The 20,846-nt window shown below is 36.5% G+C and overlaps 1 protein-coding gene across 2 annotated transcripts in view; it reads right to left on the bottom strand.

Moving 5' to 3' along the window:
• Positions 1–20,846, bottom strand: part of LOC126249606 (synaptic vesicle glycoprotein 2B-like) — a 343,706-nt gene that overhangs the window by 24,120 nt on the left and 298,740 nt on the right. For both annotated transcript variants that reach the window (XM_049951273.1, XM_049951272.1), the window contains exon 9: positions 15,825–16,109. In XM_049951273.1, coding sequence (XP_049807230.1) covers positions 15,825–16,109 — 285 coding nt within the window. The remainder of the gene's footprint in view (positions 1–15,824; positions 16,110–20,846) is intronic.

The raw sequence follows: 20,846 nt of genomic DNA, 5'->3' as shown, positions 1-20,846 counted from the left end.
TATGTTTTTCTGTTTACAGTTCAATGGAAACCATGTGTGGTGTCACCACCAGACACCACACTTGCTAGGTGGTAGCCTTTAAATCGGCCGCGATCCATTAGTATACGCCGGACCCGCGTGTCGCCACTGTCAGTAATTGCAGACCGAGCGCCACCACACGGCAGGTCTAGAGAGACGTCCTGGCACTCGCCCCAGTTGTACAGCCGACTTTGCCTGAGATGAATTACTGACAAATACGCTCTCATTTGCCGAGACGATAGTTAGCATAGCCTTCAGCTACATTTGCTACGACCTAGCAAGGCGCCGTATTCAATTGATATTGAGATTCTATTAATGTATCATCAAGAGCGATGTTCTACAAATGTGGTTTAAAGTTAAGTATTCCAGAAGCTACGTACTTTTCTTTATAGCATTCATTATGTATCCTGTTTCAGACCTCACGCCAGCCTGCGTGAGTTTAAGCGCGTGCCTCTCGGCTTCCTCTCATTGTGTCTAGGCTGTCTTGTCTAGACACAACACCATGATAGGTTTGTAGTGTCTGTATAATTTATTTTAGATGTTCTTGGCAAACATTTTATATGCAGAGTTCAATAAGCTTATTCCTCTGTAATTATCTCAGTTTTCAGCTCTCCTTTTTTGAAGATAAGAATTACAGTTGATTTAGTCCAGCTGTCAGGTATATCATCTCCTGATCAAATCATATGTAAGAATTTAAGGAATTTGTCTATAAAGGATTTTCTTCCATATTTCAACAGCTCAGGATTGACTGAATCTTCTCCTGGGCCTTTATTACTTTTTAGTTTGTTTAATACTTCTTTAAAATTACACTTAGAGATGGTTTCTTTTGAACAGTTCCCTCAGAGTTGGATTGTAAAGAGGCTCTGGTACCTTAGACCATAGATTCCGAAAGTACTGCAACCATTTAAGTAAGGATATGAGATTTACTTTTATAGCCTCTTTTATCTCAATGTTCAGATTTTTAACAATATTGAACATTTGTGGCTGGGATCTGTAAGTATTATGTTCTAAATTGAGGCCACGAAGTCTCTGCAAATTTCTCTGAGTTTTCTATGTGTTTCTCTTTTCATGAATGTTCTCGTCCTATGATATTCTATTCCATCTTCCAGCTGTTGACAGATATTTCACAATTGCTCCTTGTATGTCTTTTACAACCATTTTGGCATCATTGTCACATTTTCTCAGTCCTTCCTTCCTACACTATTTTGCTTTTCTGCCAAGGCTATGATCAGCAGCTTCTCTTAGAATGTGTGGTGGAGCCTTCCATTTTCCTTTGAACTTTATTTTTTGTACATGATACTTTCACTAGCACATCACGTCAATTTTGGTATAACCAAAGTGTACTGGAATCTCTCAAAAGGCTGACATGAAAGGCAAATTCTTTGTTCACTGTCAGTTTCTTGTAGTTCTTTGTATGCCATCTTGGTGTTATCCATATGGGGCTCACCCGGTTTCAGTTTCAGGACTTCAAAACACTCTTGCGTCCAATACCACATTAGCCGCTTTCTTATTACTAAGAACATAATCTATTATTGACCTGATGTACTGCAATGTGAATTATCTGAACAACAGACCTATATCACATCAATTAAGTGCCCAATTCTTGCCCATATTTTTCAGTCTAGTGAAGAAACTCTCGTTAAGACTGATCTACATCTTTGTAGAAGTGACTGTAGGTATTATAAACAGTCGCTGAGAGAAATTCAGATGATTTTTCCCATTTTAACACATAGAAGACCTCAGCAATTTTCTGGTGAATATTATATTTCTTTGTCTCCAGAAGCCTCTGTGATAGTTACAAACTGTCTTGTGATAAGAAAATGAAGTGATTGTAGGTTAAATTCTGAAATATTAAATTAAAGTTACCTTTATAGACAAAAGCCAGCACATCATTTTGAGGAGACAAACAAAATTAATAAATGTAACATCTATTAAGACTTGGAAATTGTGAGGAGATCTCTGCCATTCACAACAGATCAAAATTATATACTACATTTTATTATTTATGTATATATGCTTATATTCGACTGATTTTGCAATCAAGATACATCAACACTGTGAACCCAGAATACAGGAACAAACATGTCATCAGATATACTATAGGACAAAACTTAAGGAATAGTTAGGTATGTATCCAGGTGAACACAAATCAACACATTAAGCCTAAATAATACAAAAATAGTATTAGGTTCCACATAAACAGAATGCTCAATAATAACAATCTAAGAGTGAAAGACAAGCTTATAAATACACATCAAACAAAAAATTCTAGAAATGCATGCTGACTCACAACTAATGCGGACTGAGTGTTTGGCAGTACTGGAAAAGCAAATCTCAGCTGGATGATATTTACTCCAAACAATGGCTTTCATATGTGACAGCTCATACTGCAGAGTAACATACATTGGGTATGTCCATTTCCCAACCAGTTACATACACAAAGTATGTTGCCCTACAGCGTGAGGTGCTTGCGGAGATGATATTTGCAGAATATCCAATTGGTCTTCAAATTACACAAAAGGGCTGAGCATATTGCAATACTGCAAAAGCAAATCTTGGCAGGATGCTGTTCACATGTGTAGCAGCTCATGCCGAAGAGCAGCATAACTTGGGTATGCCCATTTCTCTATCAGATCATACACAAGATATGTTGCCCTACAGCATGAGTTGCTTCAGGAGAACAAATGTGCAGAATATCCAATTGATCTTCAAATGACAGAAAATGGCTATAAAATCATAATAAAAAGTAGCAGTAATATATATATATATATAAAGAAAAACAGTTGTCAGTACCCAACCAACATACCAGTACATAAACATGTGATCTTATCCAGTCAACATTCATGTCTGAATCATAAAAACAGAGCCGACACTCAAAACAGTTTCCCATAAAATGTCATAAAATCATACATTAGACTTTTACAAGAGATCAAAGAAAAAAATTAATTTCATGTCATCAGGAAATATGTAAAAACATATTTATTAAATGAGAATTTTTATTTTATTGACAAAAACATGAAAAACATGCAATTTATTTATACAAATGTTCATCTTGACCATTAAATTATTATGATAAAAAACTACCATATAATAGAACAGATGACAGACTTTATTGATCAAGTACATTTCCACACATAATAATATCATAACACAATACAAAGTTCAAATACCTAAGATAACAAGCCTTTGTGACCAAAATGTTTCAAATATTTGAAATTGTCACAGTGATAAATGCTACTGATGATAACCTTTTGAAATTCTAGAGTATGTAGTGTTCCCAGATAAGCCTTCTAACTGTATGGATGCAAATGAATTTATGCGGCATATCTTTTCTACCTGCTCACTTTCATGTGCAATATGAGTCTTCTGTGGGATTTTGTGAGGAAAGCTTTATTGATATTGGCTTTACCCTGAAGACAGAAGTTTTGAAAACAATGTTCATGAATCAGCCTATAAATTGGTGGAAGATTTGCTATCTAACAAAATACTAGAAACATCAACAAACATAGTGAAATGTGGACACATTTTAAAGCACAGATAAGACATTTAACTAATACCTACATATAAAACCAACAGCAGAAACCCCTGTCCTGCTTTCTGTTTTGGAGTTAGGACTTCAGCCAGTTTCCTACCTTCCCTCTGATGCAACAATGGTATAGTTATGAGTCATGCAGTGTAAAGGCTTACAAAATAAAAAAATATTAATTGGTAGTTTCGTTTTGGCTAATCATTGGGTAATAAGAATATGGCTTCAGTTATGTACACTACTTTATGAGATGCCATATGTGTTTTGCGATAATGTCAAAGTTACCAAGATGTTTCACAATTCTTGCAAATACTATTTCTCAATGACTTTAGTAACTGTAGTCAAATAATATATTGTATCATTTCTGGTTTCTGTTTTAATTCCTCTCTTGTGGAGAGACTTCACCAAGGAAAATTTCATGTTAGGAACAGCATCTTGATTTACAGAAGCATTAAATATGTGTCCTAAGCTTTTCTTAGTACAGCTTTTAGAAGTTTACTGGAAATGTTATCTACATCTGTGTTCATTTCTCTTTAAAGAGGTAACTATGATGGTAAAAACCAAAGAAATTTGAGCTAATTTTGACATTCACTGGGAGTTATTTTTCCTGTGCATCACTGATGAAAAGAACTGGAAAGGAGAAAAACAATAATAGGACACAATACGCCATAAGGTGGCTTGAGGAGTATAGGTGCAGACCTTAACTGTTTTTATTTTATTTATGGTTGTGGGAGATATGCTTCTCTTGTTACGAGGATTTGGAAAATAGTGTTTCACTACTGCCATGGCTTATTTTAAGGAGACACTGCAACTCATTTGCTAACAATGCTCGATATGTGGTCAGTGAAGAGTTCTGTCGTCATTGCTTAGTTGCTTATTTGTTTTTAACTAATGTTTAAAACAACATTTGCTTGTGCAATTGTCAATCACAGCAAACTACTTTATATTCTTCAGTTTTCTGATTTATTCCAATATTTATTTGTTTTTGAAACTAAGACAAAAGCTTTTAAATTTCTTGATTACTTTACTTAATATTATATAGTACTACTTTCTATTGGCTGACCAGGATAATTGAAATTCTTTATGTAAACTACAGTTCTCACTTTTGTTGGAAAGATATCTTTTCTCCCACCACTATTCATTTGTTTTCTAATTTGTTTGTTCAGTTATTAAAAAACACTTTTTGGAAAGGTATTTCTGAATATTCTTGTAATATGGTTTTGAAATAATTCATATTTGGGACTGAAATCTGTTGCACATTAAGTTTGCCATCAGTCTACATTTTGGAGACAGGATTTAAAGACCTGATTGTTTTTTTCAGATTTATCAATCAATTTATTTCCAACAAGGTTCAGTTGTATTTGTGCAAATATTCATCTTGCTCATGATTAGTTAATAGTAATTTAATGGCCACTGAGATGCCTCAGAACATAACACATGCAAAGACTGCATATTTTGTCTTGTTCTACAAAAATACTGTCCTTTAGGATACTTGAAACTGGAGTTAGAATTGTACGAAAATTAACTACAGATTGTTATTCATACTTCTTAGACAGTCTTGTCATCAATATGTTTTGGGAATCTTACATTAAAGTACCCCATTAGACTCCTGTGATATCTCTTCTGCATTTATATATGTGCAACTGAATTCAGTCTAAACATTACAGGAAAGAACAAAGATTCCATGAAGGTAGCCTATATAAGTGTGGATACCAGTACCTGGCATCTTAACCAAAATGTTTACAGAATTCCTATGCTAGTGCATTTATACGGAACATTTGACTGAATATTCATTTTGTACACTAACATCATAGTGTCTCACACAAGATATCAATACCAAATTGATTTCAATTAATTCCCAGCAACTAAAAAATAAACAGTATACAACATTATTTTAACACCATTATCTGACACCAATATAACTAGACACTGTCACATTTTATGTCAGTGGTTGACATTTGTAAAAGAGTTACATTTAGAAAATATTGCATGAAAGAAACAAGAAGTAGTTTGTATGTTACAAATATCATAATTTATGAGGTAAATATGCCTATAATAATAAATATAATTAGAGTTTGTTGATACCAGTACTTAGTACATATCTCTAACATAAATCCTAAGAAACTGTAATTCAGGGAACTACAGCATTTTAAAGCATTAATCCAAAACTTTGAGAAGTATGTGGGTCATGTAATGGATTTAAGAACTATGATAATGACAAACTCTCACAGCTTTCACAATACCAAAAGTGATAGAGTATAAGAGTGAAGTGTTTATTCACTATTACATTTAACTTGGTACTATGACTGTAAACACGTCTGCAAACCAACGGTATGTGATCACATAAATGGTGGGAATGCTGTCTCTTTCAGTCATTTCTGAACTTCAGGAAGTGTGCCTTTCCCTCTTGGCTTTCTCAGTTTCCTGAGGTTTGGTGGCCTAGTTCTACCTGTGGACTGTTGTACTACGCTGGATTTGTTGCTGGCACTAGATATGGTCAGTCTATGAACTGGCGCCTTTACCAGCTGGAATATTCTCCACAGACATTCAGTATGCAAGCCATCAACATGGGCAAGAAAGTGAAAAGTGTCCTATGGTAAACAAAGAATATGATTTCTAGAGCTTCTGGTCAATTTGATGACTCTTAGTTCTCATGTTACTGAATTATCTGAAAGTTTGTTGAAAAATTTAGAAATTTATATTTGTAAACATATAAACATTTCTAATGAAATATCTTTTGTGGAATTATGACCCTATGACCACCATGCCCCTTGGTCCATGCCTGTTTCCTGCAGTTTCCCCTTTCTCTGTTGTGGCCCCCCCTCCCAATGCCCTCCTCCCTTTCATCGTCATCACTTGCTGTACAAATGCACTGTTGCCGATGCCCATGTAGCATTCATATCCCACATTCTGCATTGCACCTGTTACATCTCCCTCCCACATTCCCATCCTGTGCACCTGCTGCCCCTTCCCATCTGTCAGCCCCTTTCCCAATCCTTCCTCCAGTTGCTTGTGTATATGTGTGTGTGTGTGTGTGTGTGTGTGTGTGTGGGTGTGTGTGTGTGTGTGGGTGGGTGGGTATGTGTGTGTGCGTATGTTTGTTTTAGAGCTCAAAAAATGATTCATCTGAAAGCTACCAATGTTTTTTGTCTTGTTTATGTGCCTGTTGATGACTCCACATTTCTATTGTTTGGTGAGATGTTACCTTCACTTCAAGACTTTCCATTATCATATTTAATCTAGAAATATTATTACTTAAGTCATTTCACCCGAACAACTCAGATGAAGTATGTAATCTAGAAATAATTATTTAGATAATAATGAGAATAGATTACCACTAGTTCTAATTGGTTGCCAGTAAATTTTTACACAAATAGCATGCAGTTGCTGCTTCTGCCTGCAAAAGAGCATGTTTTTTCATTCTACATTACTAAATGCTGTTGTTCATTACAGGATTTAGGGTACACAGTAGATGAATTTAGCAATCAATCAAAGGCCACTCCCAGCCCATAAATTAATTTTTGAATAGATAGTAACTGTGTTTGGTGGGAATACATTTATTAAATTTAATTGTAGAATAAAACACAAGTTAAAATCTAGTAATGCAAATGATTAGCCTATAGTCTTTCTTTCACTAATAAAAAGTACAACATTTTGAAGCTTACTGACACTCTCCACAAAACAGAGCGTTATTGCAATCATGATCCATGGAACATGCAAACACCTAAACTACTTTGAAAGATGCTGGCATCAAAAACTAAACTAGTAAGGAAAAAAGGTATCATTAACATAACAGCTGTCATTATTTAAAAAGACATTCTTCATTTATGTTTAAAATATAGTGAACAGACAAAAAGATTTTAACTAGCACTTTGTTATTTGATACCCTGAGGGCAACAAGTCCTTACTTTGTACTGATTTCATTACACTGTTTTTGACTAGAGCATTGAATTTTCAAATATCTGGCTTGAACAAAAAATTTGCACTGAGCTCTTTAAAGCCCAAAACTACTCTCCAAAAATAACCACATGAGAACATGAAATGACTGATGATGACAAGGAGACAATTCATGACATTTTTAATATTGTTGGACTGTCATATAAAACTTTGCAATACATTTTACTGGACCAAATAAGAACACTCTCATGACAGTAAAGTCTGCAACTTAAATTCTGAAAGATGATCATTTGTACAATTTAGTTTGGCGGTGCATTGAGCTACAATGAGTAATTCTGTATGGTCCAAACTGACTGTGTGGATTTATAATTTTTGATGAATAGCAGGTGTATGGTTATATCATTAAATGAAGGAGCAGCCTTTTCAGAGCAAAATACAATTTCCATCACCATGAAACGAAGTTATCAAAATTCAACCAACATTGAGGTAGTGTTGATAGCTTTTTGACAAGCATGGAACTATCCATAAGGAACATTGTTCTATACAACGAGACTGCCACAGGAATGATTTACCTTAACATTTTGGAAAGATGAAGAGAAAATGTGAGTTAAAAATTACATAAGGATAAATCCTGGTTGCCCCACCGTGACAATGTTCTGTCTCAAACCTTATCTATTATAGCACACTTCTCATCAAAGAACAATGTAACTACTGTCCCACCACACATACTTTCTCAGCCCCTCATAATTTATCTCTATTTCTAATAAAGAAATTTCCACTGGAAGTACATCATTTCACCTTAACTGTAGTTTTTCGACACTTATTGAGCATGTTACAACCAGACTCCTCATAGCAGCATTTTCAGCAATTGGAAAATTACTGCAGAGCAATCCATATAAACCTCAACTACTTCAGTGGGTCATAACTTCCCTCCAAAAGCTTATAGAAATGGGAAAGTTGTTTTAATGAACTCAGTAGTGCTGAGAGAATTATAAGTACCAAATGTTATAGGCAAGCTGGTTGTTGTTTATGTACATGAGGTCCTTTGTTTGGTATAATGCCACGTTTGCTTGGCTCATGTTAGTTCATTCATAGCCTCATTGATCACAGTTTGTGGAGTTTATGAGTGTGCAGTTCAGCCACATTACAATAATGAGCAAATTAGTGTTTTAATTGCAGTCTTTAGCTAGCAAACACATGCAGTACACAGTTTGAGTGTGGGTTTTTATTGTGAAAACATACTAGAAAACAGACTCATTGGTTGCAACACAATGGGTGTTCTAGAGAGAATTCAATGTGCATGATGTTCTAAGAAAGGAACAGTTCTATTGATTGTAAGGAAGCTGGAGGCAACTGGTGCACTAAAAAGTTACAGTGGTAAACATAGAAAATCATTGATTGCAGATGTTACCAATAATGTTCAAAGACACTTAGAGAACTCTCCAAGGAAATAACTGTATTGACTGAGCCACAAGATAGGCATTTCACATCACATGTCAGATAGCTGTGAAGAAATCGGCACTGTGACCTTTCAGAGTGCAAGCATTGCATGAAAAACAGATCAGGAGAAAAGAATACATTACTGTCAATAGTATCAGAAGTTTCTTATTCAATGTCCAGGCATTCTTTTCTTTACTTGGTTTACAAATGAGGCATGGTTTTATCTATCAGGTTACATCACCACATAAAACAGTACATACTGGGCTGCTGTGAACCCCCATATCATTCACAAAATGTTACTGCATGATGAGGGGGTTGGAGTGTGTTGTGCAGTGTGAGCTTCCAGGATTGTTGGCCCCATTTTGTTTGATATGACCAGAGACATTACAGTTTATCTGGGCATCTTCAGTACATTTGTTGAGCACCTGGATGATGTCAAACTCACAGACTGTTATTTCCAAAAAGATGGAGCAATGTGTCACATGTCTAATGCTTTCATACAACTTGTAACCAGTTTCTTTGGTGGTAGAATAATCACAAAAAAATTGTGCCCCCCCCCTTCTCAATCATGTGACCTAGGCCCCCCACATTTTTTCATGGCAGTTATCTTAAAAGCTGAGTGTACAAGAATAGACTATGGACAACTACAGAGCTCCATGACACCATTACACATGAAATAAACAACACTGGTGAGGATAGTCTTCACAGAAAGTTGTGGAATATGATGATATGCAAACAGTTGTGTATTAATGCTGGTGGAGGTCACTTCCATCATTTACTCTGAGAACTTTGTATGTTTGTAGGTATGTAATCTCCTAATTGTGTATTAACATCTCCCAAATTTGCAAATATGTCCCATTATTGTTTCAAACATTATGACTCCTTAAAGTAGTTCAGGTTTATAAGGACTGCACACTACAATCATTGCAAACAGTCACAAAGAGGTTGTTTTGAAGATGGTTATGTGGAACTGGAATGTAAAGTTAAGATGATTCCACGTGGTACACAAAATAGGTCAGAACACTGTTGCAGAAACAGCGAAAAATGAACAAATAATCTCTGAGATTGGGGATGTTTTGCAGAAGCACAAAATTTAACAAGGACTTTAATGCAAGATGCCTTTAATTGTTTCCACAGCAAAACTTTGTCTCAAAATCTGGTAGGAAGGCCAAAGAGATTCTGGTCATATGTAAAGTACATCAGTAGTAAGACACAATCAGTACCTTTGCAGCACAACAGCAACAGCAATGTTACCAATTACTGTGAAAGCAGAGTTACTAAGAAAGGTCTTCCAATGTTCCCTCACTGAAGAAGATGATGTGAATATTCTAGAATTCAGATCAAGAACAGCTGCAAACATGAGAAACATAGAAGTGGATACCCTGTGTTGTGAAGCAGCTTAAATCACTTAATAAAGGCAAGTTTTCTGGTCCAGATTGTATACAAATTAGGTTCCTTTTAGAGTATGCGGATATAGTAGCTCCATACTTAGCAAAATGTACAACTGCTTTTTCAACAAAAGATGCATACCTAAAGACTGGAAAGTCGCACAGATCCCAACAATACTCAAGAAAGGAACTAGGAGTAATCCACTGAGTTATAGACCCATATTACTGACATTGATTTGCAGTAGGATTTTGGAACATATACTATGTTCAAACATTATGAGTTACCTTGAAGAAAATGATCTATTGCCACACAGTCAGCACAGATTCAGAAAATATTGTTCATTTACACCTACATCTACATCTACAGCTATGTAAATACTCTGCAAACCACCATATGGTGGACAGCGGAGGGTATCTTGTACCACTATTAGTCATTTCATCTCCTGTTCCACTTGTGAATACAATGAGGGAAAAATGAGTGGCTAAAAGCCTCTGTATGAGCCCTAATTTCTTGCATCTTATCTACATGGTCCCTATGCAAAATTCACATTGATGGTAGTAGAATTGTTCTGCAGATGGCCTCAAATGCTGATTCTTTGTCAGTGATAAGTTACCTGACAAGCATCTTGATGGAAGAAATACTCCAATGTCTCACTGCCCAGCAGCAAGCTTTCACAGAACAACAGCAAGCTCTCACCACCGCTCTCAATCAAGTGGCATCTGCATGTTCATGGCAGGTTTCTCTCCTGACAGTGTGGCCATCACCCTTTCCAATATATGATGAATCAGCTCAAGATTGGGACTCCTACAAGACATAGTTATGCCAACATTTGCAAGTTTTTCATGTGGGTGATGCAAACCTGGGATGGCTTTCTTTCAAAACTTGTTGCAAGCTGCCCAACACTTAGGGCATGCGGCATGCTCACGTTGGACAAAGCAGTACATGCAAGCTGGATGGTGGCACAAGGATCCTGGTGTGATGCATCCTGTTGCTGCTGTGGTCATAACCAATGCTGCCCTGTGTGACACTGAGTCGAAGGTTGTACTGCTGCAATGCATTTGTTGCTTCCACATGTTTGATAACAGTGAAAACATTATTTCCCCAAGATGTGGTATGTTACTGGCAGTACTTTCTCTAGTATTGATAGCCTTCTTCAGTGGACAAGCCACATGAGTTCCCTTTTCTTGTTTGGCTCTTAATACTGCCCAGAGGACCAACCAAACAAGTGACAGTGTATATAGTTGATACAGGAACCACTTATAAAGGGCAGGCAAAGAAAAGAAGACAGGCAGAAAAAAATAAGTAAACTGTTCATTATTTCAAATGTAATCACAATGCATTTATTCCCCTGTTGGACTAGAAATGTCAATGCCAGTCTTTTAAAAATGTTTGCAGTTGCCTACAGAACCATGATTGTATCCAGACATGCACTTCATCATCTGAAGCAAATCAGCAGCCACAAATGTCTTTCTTCAGGGCTCTAAAAATATTGGAATCACATGGAAAAAGAGTGAGACTGTATGGAGGATGTGTAAGGTCTTCCAGTAAATCATTTGCAGCATACACAAAATGACCTTAGAAACATGTGGGTGGAAAGTTTTGTTGGGAAACCCTTGTACATCCTCCATAGAGTCCCCATCTATCACCATTCACTTTCCATATTTTTGTAGCTCTGAGGAAAGACATTTGCAGTTATCAATTTGAATTGGACAATGAGGTGCTCGCCTGGGTGCAACATGGTTCCATAGGCAGCCACAGACATTTTTTGATGAGGGCATTAGCCATCTTGTCTCGCAATGGAATAAATGTATTAATGATTATGATGATTACTTATTAAATAATAAACAGTAGCTTGCTTTTTTGCATCTGTCTCAATTTTAATTTGAAAGTCCATTATGCATTCTGCATGCATCAAGGGAAATAAGGGTCAATCAAGGCAGAGTCCCATTTACCTAGGTAAGTCTTATGCCACTGGGGTTTGGTAGATGACCCAGAGGCTGTTCCCAACCCACTAAAACATAGCACACACTGAAACTGGTGTATTTTTCATACAGGTTTGTCACATTGTTGTAGTATAGGTGGTTAAGCCAAGATTCCTACTGCTTGTGGCACACAAAATTTCACCAATGTACTGCCTTGCTATTGCTGAAGCAGAGCCTTGGGTTACAGAGGACAGATGGTACTTAGCAGCTTTAGTTCAGTTAACTCAAGGTTCAACAAAACTGAACTCAACCAAGAAAGACTAATCTCACTTATGTGCTCACTGTATGGCATGACTCAGTAGGTATGTGAACTTTATTACATGCCATGGACATGACAAGCATCACTCCCTCTTTTTTATTAACATACAAACTTTCCAAAAAGTTTCATATGCACAATAAACGTTATTTACAATCAAACTGAGCTCTTAAAATAATCACAGATATGATGAGTATTTCTGACAGCGTGGATCATATATTTCACTTAAGACAGACTGAGCTTTATGATGGGATAGATCTATCAAATGAGTGTACTGAAGTCTGCTTAGAAGTCCCTTTCAATAAGAGAGATAAAACACAAGGAACGAAAAGAAGCACCAAGCAGTTATTTCATAAATACATATCTCAATACTACCACTAGGCTATCTTTCCTTTTGTTACACTTACAGAAGACTCAAATTATGTGTTACAAATACAGAATCAAAGTAAGCTGACTTCAGCATACAGTGCTGATGGAAGAGAAAAAATAAGAAGATCTGGAAAAATCTCTACATTATTTTTCAAGACCGTATTAACTGTAAATACAGTATTTGAAAAAACATGTACTTCCATACATCACCAAACAAACATTCAGTACAAAAAAGTCATTACACCAACTACACTGAATTGTGACAGGACTTTCTGATAAACACAATTTGGCATGTATTCACCAGATACATACACACACAGCACATCAAAGTAACACATCAGGTAGCTCAACCTATCCCTTCATAATATCTTATTTCCATGCTCCACAGAGTTATAACTGCATTTACACCACTCTGAGCAATTTGGCACATTTTTATGATCATTTTCTCCTGTCTGGCAGCATGGCTATGAAACACGAGTATTATTGCCTCTTAATAGACAATTCTACCACTGACATCTATAGCAGATGTAACACTGAAATTCACTGTAGCAGTTGATATGGATCTCTGATAGCCGAAGAAAACAATGAAATTCACTACTCATTTATTTTCCTAAGCTTACCAAAGTCATAACTGGGATTAATATTAGGAACAATGGACTTGAGTATGTAAAACTCCTGTAAAATAACTCTGTAAAATGTCTATACTTGTAAATTTCTACAATCATGCCCTATGCAGATTCACCCACATTGAAGTGAGACTTTAGGTTGCAATGGCAAGAAATAATTATCTGGTTCTGAAGGACAAATTATATACACAATTCTTTCTTTCATTACTCTTATTTTCTCAATGAAATGTGATTAAATTAAGTAATCAGAAATAGTGTACAGATATATTCAACTTGAGAGTGAGGATGCCAGAGAAAACTGTAGTGTCTCAGATTAAGAATGAGTCATGAGTAGTCTTTGAATAAGATAGGTACATCTCTGAGCTGAGTTCTTCTTGTTGTGGTTGTTGAGCCAAGGCAGATATCATGGACTGCCAGCCATGAGTTGTCAGTTACCAGGGCACTATGGAGCTGGGAGGTAATGTTGCCTCATACCATCTATAATTGCAATTGTGCATTCCATTTTGAAGTTAATGTTAAAAGTATGTACTTCCATGAAGTGAATAATATATGACTTACAGAAGAGAAAAATGCATATCAGAAATGATTTCAAGTTGTGTTCCAAAGAGCCTTACAGAAAAAGAACTCTGCAACATGGAAATGAAATCTATGTAAGTGCACGGCGACTGGATCTGATGAAAAGTTCATACCTCATCACCTCTTAGGCAAAATAAGAGATACAAGGTACTGTCATAACTGATTAGCAAAACTTATAACAATAGAGAACAGTTTTGGAAAAAAATGCTCTGTAGGAAGCTGGTTTGATTATGCTTTGGGAACTAAATGATGGTATTGTAGGACTGTATCCACATGTATTACAACTTGTAATTCAATACATTTAAATATAGATGTCTCTCTCGTTTACATAGTTACATAATGTATCTTTATTACTCTTTTTTATAATTTGATTACATTTTTATTAGATCCTGCTACAACATCTTACCATTGACTCATCTCATTCCAACAGAAAATATACTTGTGATGATGTTCCTCCACTCATAATTTTTGATGACTGACATGATGACTTACAGAGCACATTCAATGGACTGTGGAGAAATTTTTGGCAACTCAGTGTATGTAGAAAAATGTGATATTTAGAAGCCTAAGATTTATAATTAAAGTAATGACACTAATAGCAGTAGTTGCTGTAGAAACTATTATATGTTAATGAGACAACACACTTGCCATGATAATGTAAGCAAAACTAGAGACTATTGAAAATCTAGTTCTAAGAACCTACAGATCCTGACAATGCCTTGCCTAAATATTCTTGAGATAGTAAAATTCTTAGAAAACCACATAGTGTCAACTAAGTGCAGACTTAAGAAAAACAGTGAAATTCACAAGTATAACACTACAACAAATTTCAACCTGCATGTGTTACATTCTAACACACAATTGTATCAAAAGGAAACATTCCACAAGGGCTTTCAGCTATTCAATAAGCTCATCTCAAGTCTAAAATATATGGAAGAAAATACACAACTGTGTAAAGCCTTGAAGCCTTATTTGCTGTGTCACTGTTTTTTGGTATTGTTCAGTATCTGTAGCACACTGTATAATATCAGATCAGATCGACCAAATAAATAATACCTTCAAAGTGAGCTGTTCTTGATCCACACCTCTGGATTACAGTCTCTGTTTTGCTAGACATTTAGATGCAGTATGGAACAAAAACTGTCAGTATTAGCTCATCTTAAGCATGTGGCATCCTTACTTGAAACTGCCTGGAATATAATTCCAAATTCATTCTTGTGGAACCCCTAAAATATCACAAAATATCTCCAATCTCCCATTGGCAGTCCTGCCTATATGAAACTAGTGGTAAATAGAGTCTGTTATGCCTATAATCTCAATAGATACCAGTGTAGCATGCTATGTCAGTTATTTGTAGTATCATCTGTGCTTTATCAATAGTACATTACTGTTAAGATGTGACTGATCTTGGTATTGGAATAACTAAGCAAACTTTATGTTGGTGTCATGAAGTAATGTAGGTTAGACTAAGAGTCAACAATGAAGCCCTTAGAACCTGAGAATGAAAACAACAGGACATAGCTGAGCAAGGCATGTGTTATAATCTAATGAGGTTACAATAATAAATAATGTCTAGGTACACTACTTATAGAAATTAATTTTACTGAGATCTCTCTCTCTCTCTCTCTCTCTCTCTCTCTCTCTCTCTCTCTCTCTCTCTCTCTCTCCCCCCCCCCCCCCTCCCCCCCCCACACACTCACACACAAAATCCATATAAATTAAATATAATAGGAACATACATATACCTGGAATATTTGACTATGGAGTTTTTGAAGTATGTCCTGCTTGATTTGATATTGGTAAATTCAACGTTGTCCAATGTGCAGTTTTCAAATATCACATGACTTAGAGTCAAGTGGCTAAACTGTACATTATTGAAAATGCAATCATGGAACACCTGATTTTCAATACTGCTGTTAAATGTATAATTTGTAAAGTTTTTACCATTTGTATATTGAGCTTTATTTGAATATTCCTCATTTTTCATTAACTTTATGTATTCTGGAAACCAGGCAGTCAAGCCGTAATACCTGGAAGAAGGAAAATGTATGTACAATCATGTATCAATGCAAAAACATGTTTATAGAAAGTGTGGGTCATCAGTGAATTTACATAAAAGATGGCCTTTGCATTAAATAATGGTAAATGATCACAGGATGCTGTTATCTGACATAAGGATTCAGTTCAGTAAATGTCTCCTGACTTTTACGACATTACACATGTATGAGATCAGGGGTAGTGGTTTAGAGTGGTTAACCTCATACTTGGAAGATAGGAAGGAAAGAGTAATTATGACATTAAATTGAAGTAATTACTCCTCTGACTGAAAAATAATTTTCCATTGAATTCCATAGTATTTCTCTCCATCCCATGTAAATAACCTAACCCTACTGTTGATAATCATTCAGTTTTAGTTGCAGATTATACATTAATATTCTAACTGAAAACGAGATGCCTGAAAATTTTCCAGAAAATGTTGAAAATGCTTTAGAAAAATGTTAATCATGTTTCCATCAAAATGAGCTGCAACTGTATGTCACCAAAACCAAGATGATGGCTGGAAGTCACAGAAGTAGATCATGTAAAGACTAAATCTTGAAAAAATTTAAATTGGAAAGTGCATTTGAACTACTTAGCAAATAAATTAAATAACTTAGCATTAGAAATGTTTATTTTGTCAGGTGCCACAAACATGGCCTCTAGAAAGATAATTTATCACTGTTACTTTGATTCAGTTGTTTGTTTTGGCACAATCTTCTGGCAGAATTCAATAAATGTCATGAAGCTACTAGAATGAAAAAAATGGTAAGGAGCATGTGAACTGCCAAACAGAGGGTGTCATGCTGGCCTAAGAAATTTAAAATACTTCCTTGTACATTTACGAGCTCTTGATTTTCTTAAGCATATGCATTAAACTTTCCCTTTCCAGCACTTGTCACAGAGAAAATTTTAAACTTCCTACACACAGTTTCAAACACCAGAGTATATTTAGCTAAAAGCTTACAATAAACATTAAGGCAGGTATATATTCAGTGTGGAGAGTGGTTCAGTGAAAATATATCTTTTTACTCTTCTAGCAAGAAAGTGCTATAACTGTATTGAAGAATTTATGCATTTCAATGTCAGAGTTTGAAGAAGGCAATTGTGTGTATTGTTTTAGACTATGAAAATCATAATGACAATCATAACAGTGACATATGTAAAATACTGTAAAAATTTTGTATGACTACAAAGTAAGGATGGAATTGCATCATGTTACCATTACGTTATCTTCAATTTTATTTTAAGAAGATTGATTTTGAGGCTTCTAGCCTCATCTTCATATTTACCATATACATCAAATTGATGTGGGAAATGGTAATACTGGGAATATGTCTTGGTGTCATAATGTTACTGCAGGCCAACAGATGTCAGAAAGATATGGTGCTAAGGTCAGCATATCACACATTGACCACATGTGTATTATGTATATGAATCAGGTACATTGGAATATGAGGCTACAAACCTCAAAATCTGTTACATTAAAATAAAACTGTAGGTCACTTAATTGCAGTCTAAGGCAGATTTTTACTCTTAATTTATCACATGACTGCATTCCTGCAGTTCTATCTGCTATAACCTTGTACATAATACTTGGATACATGCTGCAGTGCCAGGGTGCCATTTTGCTACAATTAGCATGTTCTGCTAATGGCATCTGCATGGGCTGGCCACCAGAGGCTACCTGTGGTGGAGCACATGACTTGTACACATGATGCATCATCTGGCACACCATCTATTGGAGCCCTCCTCTTCACAAGCACAGTGCAGCAGGAATTCACTCTCACATTGTGTTCATACTTATTGGCAGCAACTGCTTGTATTAGTACCTATATTGTTTCTATTTTTATGTCTGCCTTCTCAACTGCTGTTTGGTTCATTGTGACATTGCTATTGTTTGTATTTTGCAGTACAATACAACTGGGGATGAGTGTAGTGTTCTGTTTGTTCAGTCTATTTGGTTGTTCTTCCTCTTCTGTTCATGGAGGAAGTGCTCCAATCTCTCACTGAGCAGCAGCAGGCTCTTATGGTTGCTATTGTGAACTTGTCAGCCACATTGAATATGCAGGCTTCCATGCCATTGGTTCATTGTGGTCATGCTGTTGTTTCTGTCTTACAGGAAGATACAATTGCCATCACTTGTGGTGTTCACTTCTGTGTGCTCAGTCTGTCTGGCTGTTTCTTCAGTTATTCTGTCCATAGAGGCAGTGTTCCAATCTCTTCTCCAGTGACAGTGGCCTCTTATGGTTTCTATCAAAAACTTGTCAGCCACATTGACTATGCAGGCGTCCACACTGTTGGTGTACCAGCCACCCTTTCCCCCTTATGATAATGTGGCTGAAGACTGGGAGACTTATGAGAAGTGGCTTCAGTAACACTTCCACACTTCTGGTGTCACTGATGCAAACATACAGGGTGACAATTATTGAACTATATGAAAAAAAATCTAAATTAGTTACAAACTAAAGTGTGCAAACTCTTTATTCAACATGTAAATGTCACTACAGATATTCAGATTTAGGTTATGACATGTTTGATATGCTTGCCATCCTTGTTAATGATGTGCCACAGACAAATAGCAAAATTCTGCATGACCTGCTGAAGTGTCGGAACATCGATGCTGTCGATGACCTTCTGAATGGCTGTTTTCAGCTCAGCAATGGTTTTGGAGTTATTGATCTACACCTTGTCTTTAATATAGCCCCACAAAAAGGAGTCACATGTGCTCAGATCCAGAGAATATGGTGGCCAATAGAGGCCCACACCAGTGATCTCTGGGTATCCCAGAGACAGAAAGTTGTCACCAAACTGCTCCTCCAGGACATCCAACACTCTCCTGTTTCGATGGCATTGACCTCTTACTGCAGCCTACATCCTTCTGAATCTGCTTAGTGTATTCATCTCTGCTCTCCCTCTACGATTTTTACCCTCCACGCTGCCCTCCAATACTAAATTGGTGATCCCTTGATGCCCCAGAACATGTCCTACCAACCTATCCCTTCTTCTAGTCAAGATGTGCCACAAACTCCTCTTCTCCCCAATCCTATTCAATACCTCCTCATTAGTTATGTGATCTACCCATCTAATCTTCAGCATTCTTCTTTAGCACATTTCAAAAGCTCCTATTCTCTTCTTGTCCAAACTATTTATTGTCCATGTTTCACTTCCATACATGGCTACATTTCATACAAATACTTTCAGAAACGATTTCCTGATAGTTAAATCTATACTTGATGTTAACAAATTTCTCTTCTTCAGAAACGCTTTCCTTGCCATTGCCAGTCTACATTTTATATCCTCTCTACTTCGACTATCATCAGTTATTTTGCTCCCCAAATAGCAAAAATCCTTTAAGTGTCTCATTTCCCAATCTAATTCTCTCAGCATCATCCGACTTAATTCGACTACATTCCATTATCCTCGTTTTGATTTTGTTGATGTTCATCTTATATCCTCCTTTCAAGACACTGTCCATTCCGTTCAACTGCTCTTCCAAGTCCTTTGCTGTCTCTGACAGAATTACAATGTCATCGGCGAACCTTAAAGTTTTTATTTCTTCTCCATGGATTTTAATACCTACTCTGAATTTTTCTTTTGTTTCCTTTACTGCTTGCTCAATATACAGATTGAACAACATCAGGGAGAGGCTACAACCCTGTCTCACTCCCTTCCCAACCACTGCTCCCCTTTCATGCCCCTCAACTCTTATAACTGCCATCTGGTTTCTGTACAAATTGTAAATAGCCTATCGCTCCCTGTATTTTACCCCTGCCACCTTCAGAATTTGAAAGAGAGTATTCCAGTCAACATTGTCAAAAGCTTTCTCTAAGTCTACAGATGCTAGAAATGTAGGTTTGCCTTTTCTTAATCTTTCTTCTAAGATAAGTCGTAAGGTCAGTATTGCCTCACGTGTTCCAACGTTTCTACGGAATCCAAACTGATCTTCCACGAGGTTGGCTTCTACCAGTTTTTCGATTCATCTGTAAAGAATTCCCGTTAGTATTTTGCAGCTGTGACTTATTAAACTGATAAGTTCGGTAATTGTCACATCTGTCAACACCTGCTTTCCTTGGGATTGGAATTATTATATTCTTCTTGAAGTCTGAGGGAATTTCGCCTGTCTCATACATTTTGCTCACCAGATGGTAGAGTTTTGTCAGGACTGGCTCTCCCACGGCTGTCAGTAGTTCTAATGGAATGTTGCCTACTCCCGGGGCCTTGTTTTGACTTAGGTCTTTCAGTGCTCTATCAAACTCTTCACGCAGTATCATATCTCCCATTTCATCTTCAACTACATCCTCTTCCATTTCTATAACATTGCCCTCAAGTACATCGCCCTTGTATAGACCCTCTATATACTCCTTCCACCTTTCTGCTTTCCCTTGTTTGCTTAGAACTGGGTTTCCATCTGAGCTCTTGATATTGATACAAGTGGTTCTCTTTTCTCCAAAGTCTCTTTAATTTTCCTGTAGGCAGTATCTATCTCACCCCTAGTGAGATAAGCTCAGCAATTACACCAAGTCCTTTCATCCATACATGTATTTTCTCATCATTGGATACTTTTCTACATGAGCGGGTATACAAAGTAAAAGGCATATTACTATAAACAAAACTAGGTCTAGATTGAGTCTTCGGGTCGATCCCACAGTGCCAGGTCTTGTAAGCTATGACATCTCGGTCGGCAAATGATTCTAGTCCAGGTAGCGATGCGTTCTCACAGTCGTACT

The sequence above is a fragment of the Schistocerca nitens genome, chromosome 3 (assembly GCF_023898315.1).
Source record: "Schistocerca nitens isolate TAMUIC-IGC-003100 chromosome 3, iqSchNite1.1, whole genome shotgun sequence".
NCBI classification, from domain to species: domain Eukaryota; kingdom Metazoa; phylum Arthropoda; class Insecta; order Orthoptera; family Acrididae; genus Schistocerca; species Schistocerca nitens.
This window is presented reverse-complemented; position numbering and strand designations above follow the sequence as displayed.